We start from the raw sequence: 7,556 nt of genomic DNA, 5'->3' as shown, positions 1-7,556 counted from the left end.
AGTTTCCATCTTCCAATCCACTCAGAATACTTACTACAGCCCAAGGCTATTGTAGAAGACACTTGCCTAAGGTTTGAAGCACGAATTCTGCGGGTTTAAAATTGTTACACTAGTTTGTAAAAACCGGTAGTAAGGGTTCACCCATTCGATTCAGAAGTTAAACATGACTGTAAATTATTTCATTTAAGTTTAGTGAAATCAAACTTGCTTGATAAAAATATCTTCTTTGGTCTGAAAGAATTTAGTCTCAAAATCCTGGCACACCAGACTTCTCATATAATTAGATAACACAATAGTTAATGGAACACCTAGAAAATATTCAATTTGTTTTCCTCTTGACTCTTTCAAGCAATCAACCACTTGTTGAGAAAGCCAAGAGAGTTCAAATGTTTTAGAGCCTGGTACTTCAGGAAAGAAAAAAAGCAAGAAAGAAAAAAAAAAAATGAACGTAAAGAAAAATAACAAGTATTACTTGATTGAAATAGCTGCACGTATTGCTTCTACGTTAAATGTAAACTTGCCAAGCTCGTGTAGCTGCATAAATAGAAAATTCACAACCCATTAAAATACAAATTGACATGTTAAATACTTTTTTTTTTATTTGGTTTGCCTTTTCACAGAAACGTCCAGCAATGTAATATATACGTTTTCTAGAAATCTTCCTACTATATTCACTTTTGTTTTATCTTCTTCAATTTTTTATTGTAAAATCTTAAATTCAAGAGAAGAATATGGTTCTTGTGTGTAGTTCTATTAATGCTGAGTAAGAGACACGCTAAACAGAAACGTGGAATGCTCACAGTAAATGATTTGTTTTAAAACCGATGTGTTATTCCATCTGACATAAATCTGTAATATAACACACTGAACTTTTTTCATCATCGAATGATTGTATTTTACTTAAAAGTAACCACACTCTTGTTAATCCGAATTTCTAGTATTCAGCGAAATAATTAAAATTCTGATAATTTTCAAATGGAACTTATTCTTGGTTTTCTATCAATTAGAGAACCAGGAGTTAAAACCTAACAGTTGCAGGTAAATAACTTTGAATGAAGTACGAAAATCCTTCGTTTATATTTGGTAAGTTGTTTTGATATTCGAGCCACAAGAAACCATAGTAATGACTTAAATCAGTGAGCATGATAGTTCGTGCTTCCGCTAGGTGTGGTTATAAACGTTAATTTCAAGTTGGTCTTATTATATCGAAGTAGTTTTATGCAACAGATGAATAACAGTATTGACGGAGCCACTAACGATGCAAGTATTTGGGCAAAACATATTTCTTCCTCGTGACTCGTCCTGCAGCGAATAAGCGTTCATAATAGCAGTAAAAAGATGACGAGTTAGTGATGATAGAATTCTAAAGCTTAAATTATGCATCATCAAATATATAATAAATTAATTAGAGAAATACAATCGACAATCTAACAGTTTATTCATATTATAATAGACTATAAATATAACAAATTATTTAAAAAAAACCAAAGTCCTATTTCTCTGGTATGTTCTATATATATATATATATATATATATATATATATATATATATATATATATATATATATATATATATATATGCATACACACACACACATACATACAAATATACGTAATATTGATTAATTACAGGATTCATTAGAATCTAGGCCCATGAACACGTAGGACGCCGGAAAAGGCTAGGTATCACCATAATATTGACTTTACAGTGAGGTAAAAGCAACTATTAGGTGTCATGTATATGTAGTACCAAATCCAGTATAAATCGTAGACCAAACTAAGGGTTGGATCCAGCTGTTGCGTACGTAAATGCAATCCTCTATGTATGTATATATGTATGTATGTGTGTGTATATATATATATATATATATATATATATATATATATATATATATATATATATATATATATAAGACACCTTCCCAAAATGATAATATCTTGAAAAGAGTTACCATAGATGTGGACACTAAGAACTTTCTCATCTCATGGAATTGCCAAACTACAAACGTTTATGAAGAAATAGACGTCCTAGCATCTGCTACACATTATTTTCTAATTTTAAGAAATGTCCAACTTTATGAAATGATTAATAAATGTAGCTCAGATTATATCATGCAAACGATTTTTAAAAAGAATGTGATAGGGCTACACATGATTACGACTGTAAATTAAAAATAATTTATGCAAAGTAAACAAAACAAAAAAAACATGAATATGAATAGAAATATACGTATCTGTTTCCTTATTTCTTAATTTCCAATTCAAATGTCTCCCCCACCCAACAAATATTATTAATCTCTCTTGTAATAATTGTACGCTAACGAACAAGACATCACATGTGTGTAATTACACGTAGTACAATTACGCATGTAGAATACAACTACTTTAGAAAGGCAAGAACTCTTGTAAGGAGAGGAAACAGACGTGCATCTTTATTAATACCGGCAGCGGTATTAAATAATGCTAACAGAATCATTAGCATCAAACCTGGACAAGTACTAAACTTAAAATGTAGAGAGGCCAAAAAGACTTCAGAACTGTATAGAATCACAAAACCTTCGCCTCGCCATGGCAAGTGACTCAGTACAATAAGCGACTATTACCTCTGTAAGTGAAGGCGCATGGCTCAGTGGTTAGAGCGTCGAGCTTAGGATCGTGAGGTTGTGAGTTCGATTCCCGGACCGGGCTGCGTGTTGTGTTCTTGAATCAGGCACTTTATTTCACGTTGCACCAGTTAACTCAGCTGTAGAAACGAGTTGCGACACCACTGGTGCCAAACTGTATCGTCTTTTGCCTTTCCCTTGGTTAACATCAGTGGTGTGGGGAGGGGTGGCTGGTATGCATGGGCGACTGCTGGCCTTCCACAAACAACCTTGCCCGGACTTGTGCCTTGGAGGGGAACCTTCTAGGCGCAATCCCATGGTCATTCATGACCGAAGGGGGGTCTCTTCCACTTCTGTAAAAACAGCACAAATCCACACTTAAAAAATATGGAATTTTGACTAGATTTTTCTTTCAGAAATGACTAGAGAAGATGGGTTGGGAGTGGTCTGGGCGCTGATAACTGTCATAATATACCATGAAGGAGATGCTGAAACATGGTCGTATAAAAAACTTACTCATGGGAAGCACGTCGTATATTATTGGTGTGGAGATGTCCATGAAAATTAGACGGGACGCACCGACCAAATAATTGGACTGTTCGTACCTCAAAACGGAATGTAGATGTTATTAGTGTTGTGCGGTAGAATGTGTAGATATCATATATGCAGTGCTAAAACCCATTTAAGATCTTTTTGTCTAAATCACACACGAAAGACAAACTTTAAACGTAAAAGTCAACAACAGCAACAGCTGCGACAAACACCGAATCGATTGTTACAGAAGCAGGGTCTTCTCCAAGGCCACAGCATATTCACAGCTGCATCGCATTCTCAAAAGCAGCAAAAAGAAAATAACATCAAGAAGAATACGACAAAAACTGTACGAAAATCACAAGCATGATCATAATTAGAATCATAGATAAAAAAAAAAAAGAAACGGAAACAAAACCAGTCAGAAAATCAACACCAGCAACATCAATAACCTTTTCTACTCTAGGCACAAGGCTCGAAATTTTGGGGAGGGGCCAGTCGATTAGATCGACTCCAATACGCAACTGGTACTTAATTTATCGACCCCAAAAGGATGAAAGGTAAAGTCGACCTCGGCGGAATATGAACTCAGAACATAAAGACAGACTACCAGCAACAACAACAACACTAACAGCAAAACACATGAAGGAAGAACGCTATGATTTCAACTTCATTGCTGTTCGAAAAAGCAAGAGTGAAATTATGAAGGCCTTCTCCATCAATGGAATATTGTTGCTATTGATAATTGAAACTGTTGTGTCCTGCGCGTGTTCGTCGCCGCTGTTCTGTGTTGCTCGACACTGTTATGTCTCGTATTATAACGACGTACCTCACCGTCGGCGTGACTGGCAATGAACGGCGTACCTCCTTTTCTTTATTTGGTACTACGTCCATAATACAGAGGGGACACTACAAGGACCGACAGGACATTACAGTGGGAACAAAAAACATAAAACGAATGAAGATGTTATATAATGAAAATGAAATGGCTGCATGGCCCCCACTCCTCATGCAATACCATTTGAATCTTCATGGGCCCCAACTCCTCATGCAATACCATTTGAATCGTTTAATACACTTTTTACGATCGTTCAATTTCCTTTGTGTTTTTTCTTATCATCGTTTTTCTCTTTTTTTTTTCATTAAACAATTTTACTTATTTTTTTTTTTTTTTTAGTATTTCATGAAGGGTTCGAGATCTTTCAGTTCCACTACCGGTGGCAATTCGTCGAATTCCACCTCTACTCTTGGGGGATCATGTCCCCCCTCCACACATTATTCTGCTTGTTGTATTTCTCCCTGTCGACCACAATGGCCTTCACATTCTCTAAATACACGTCAGTGGGCAGTTTTACCCTTATGATAGACTTAAATTTCATGATTTTCCATTCTGTTTCCTTGTTTTTCGCAGTTGTCACAAAATTCCAATCGATATTTTTGGAGCTTTCTTACTTACTTTCTCTTTTCTTGTTCTACTGCTGGTACCTTTTCTCTTTCCACTTTGAATAATCTCTCCATTTCACCCTCGTATAATTGTTCTCCTGAATCCTCCTCCTCTACTGGTACAATCCATGTTTTTGCTGCTGTCTCTTCCTTCTGCAACTCCTTTTCGAGCTCCTTTTCAAGTTGTTTTTCCACCTCCTTGTCAACCACCATTCTATCTTCCTTCCGTCTGATTTCCTTCATAACCTCTTTTTCTACTGCTTCCTTCTTCTATTTTCTGTCCCTCTGGCGGAGAGTTTACTCTATCACTACTCTTTCTTTCTGTTTTTTTTTCACTACCGCAAATCCTTCATCCGTTCTAGTCTGCACTCCCTTGTTTCTCCATCTGTTGTTTTCTCTGGGGGCACCTCACCTTCATGTGGCCTTTTTCTCCACATTCATAGCATATGGGCGGCCTACCCTCTACCACCGATGAACGACACCGACTGCTTGCGGCTGTCCACTATCTATTTGTAGTGGAACAGTTCACTACTCTAGCTCGGGAGTGTCCTCCACAACAAAAACAAACAATAAAACATGGACAGGCATCTGAAGAACTCCTCTCCATATACGTATATATTCTTTTGTTCTTTTATTCTTTTACTGCTTCAGTCATTTGACTGCGGCCATGCTGGAGCATCGCTTTGAAGGGTTTTAGTCGAACAATTCAACCCCAGTACTTATTTTTTTAAGTCTAGGACTTATTCAACCGTCCCTTTTGCCGAACCGCTAAGATACATGTATATATATGACGGACTTCTTTCAGTTTCCATCTTCGAAATCTACTCACAGGGTTTTGGTCGACCTGAGGCTATATTAGAAGACACTTGCTCAAGCTGCCACGCAGTGGGACTGAACTCGGAATCATGTGGTTAAGAAGAAAGCTTCTTACTACACAGCCACGCCTGCGCCTGTATTTAATAAATATATGTTATTTGTGTCTCTATATACTGCGTATGTTTCTTGTATATACAGGGTGTCCCCAAAAAATGTATACACACTTCGGCAGCTGATAACTCAACTGATGGTTTTTTCTTTCCGAATGAAACCCACTGGAATTAATGATGTCAGTCAGACTAAGTTTGAACAAAGGAAATTCATTCTAAAGTGCAACTGGAAGTGTGAAAATGCAGTTGAAGAGCAAAAGGAGTTTAGGAGGAAGTTTCAAACAGATCCACGAACGCGGATTACCTTCACTCAAATTAGAGACAAGTTTGAAGCCGATGGAACTGTTCAGAATGTCTACGAGAAGCGTTCCAGAAGACCACGAACATCGACAATCCCAACAAAGCACGAAAGAGTACTGGAAACGTATTACCAAAGTCCAAGAAAATCTCTGCAGCAAGCGAGTCGTGAGGCAGGCATTTCAAAACCGTCAATCCAACGCGCTTTGAAGCGTTGTCAATGCAAAAGTTGCATTCCAAGATTAGTCCATGCTATTAATGACGATGATCCAGACCGAAGAGTTCAGTATTGCGAGTATAGAAGATGCACAGATTCCAACAAAGGTTGTGTGGAGTGATGAGGCCACATTCAAATTAAATGATTCAATTAGCCGCCACAATTGCACACACTGGGGACCTGAGAATCCGCATGTTATGGTGGAAGCCCATGTTAATTTATCAGGAGTTACAGTGTAGTGTGGCTTATCAAGAGGATTAATTGGACCATTCTTTTTTTACGCTACTGTGACCGGTCCAGTTTATTTGAACTTGCTGCAACAGTCTGTCATGCCAATCATTAGAGAATACTTTGAAGATGAGGAGTTTTGTTTTCAGCAAGATGGGGCACCCCCACACTACCATCGTGATGTTAGGTCCTTCCTTGATGAGATCTTGCGAAACAGGTGGATTAGACGAAGGTGTTTCTTTGAATACCCTCCGCGTTCACCAGACCTCGCACCACTAGACTTTTTTATGGGGATACCTAAAAGACAAAGTCTACGCTATGTAATCTGCAACAGTCGCTAATTTGAGAGCAGCCATTGAACGAGAAGCACACAAATACCTAACGAATTGTTTCCTGATGTTTGCGATTCCCTTGCATTGCATTGTCAGCAGTGCCTGGACCAGAATGGACGTCAGTTTGAAAACAGGCATTGACAAAACAATAAAATAATGAATGTAGATTCTTTTAAATTTTGAAAATGAAATGTCTTTTAATAAACACCGACTTTACAATTATTTGAAGTGTGTATACATTTTTGGCGGGACATCCTCTATATGTCTAAATGCATTAGTATATAGCATTAAAAACACGACTCCGAAATAATGATCTTTCACTTTTTTCTTCATTGTGCACGTTTCCTGTTTCCTTGCTATTCCACAATATGTTGCGGGAACAATAAAGAACTGAATCTCATGTTATTTTCTCAGTTTTGTTGTCGTTGTTTAAAATTAGCTGCGCTCATATAAAATAACTCTCGTCCTTCTGTATTACGCCTATTTCATTCAGTCAGACATCGTGGCGTATTTGCGGGAACTGGTTAATATTTTAGTAGGTCGTCTGAAGGATTGCTTAATAAATATTTCAAATTTTTTTCCACAGGGGCACCTTAGGGGAAGAGGATCAAGTCGATTATATCGAAACCAGCGCGTAACTGGTACTTATTTAATCGACCCCGGATGGATGAAAGTCAAAGTCGACCTCGGCGGAATTTGAACTCAGATGGTAAGATGGACGAAATGCCACTAAGCATTTCACCCGGCGCGCTTCAAGGATTGGCTAATAATGATGTTTATTATTTCCTTTTCACGACTTACAATAATCACGATAATGAGGTTTAATCTGTAGGCAACAATGTAAATGGAAACCGGGAAATTGCGTTTATATCTTTCACTTTTCTTATCAGAGGAAATAAATTGCTCGACTCTAACGTAAATACCAAGCGTCATTTTATTTTCAACAACGAAGACGATAAAATTGGGGCAGAGTTGTATA

At 37.5% G+C, this 7,556-nt stretch overlaps 1 protein-coding gene across 1 annotated transcript; it reads left to right on the top strand.

Moving 5' to 3' along the window:
• Window positions 1–5,641: 5,641 nt before the first annotated feature.
• LOC149136854 (uncharacterized) lies at window positions 5,642–7,005 on the top strand. The gene has a single exon (XM_089339431.1). It carries the CDS (start codon window positions 5,659–5,661, stop codon window positions 6,136–6,138), a length of 480 nt encoding a protein of 159 aa, XP_089195557.1. The 5' UTR covers window positions 5,642–5,658; the 3' UTR covers window positions 6,139–7,005.
• The last annotated feature ends 551 nt before the right edge of the window (window positions 7,006–7,556 follow it).

Source organism: Octopus bimaculoides, chromosome 2 (assembly GCF_046866305.1).
Source record: "Octopus bimaculoides isolate indiv1 chromosome 2, ASM4686630v1, whole genome shotgun sequence".
Taxonomy (NCBI): domain Eukaryota; kingdom Metazoa; phylum Mollusca; class Cephalopoda; order Octopoda; family Octopodidae; genus Octopus; species Octopus bimaculoides.
The sequence above is the reverse complement of the archived record's forward strand: the minus strand, read 5'-3'. Positions and strand labels throughout refer to the sequence as shown.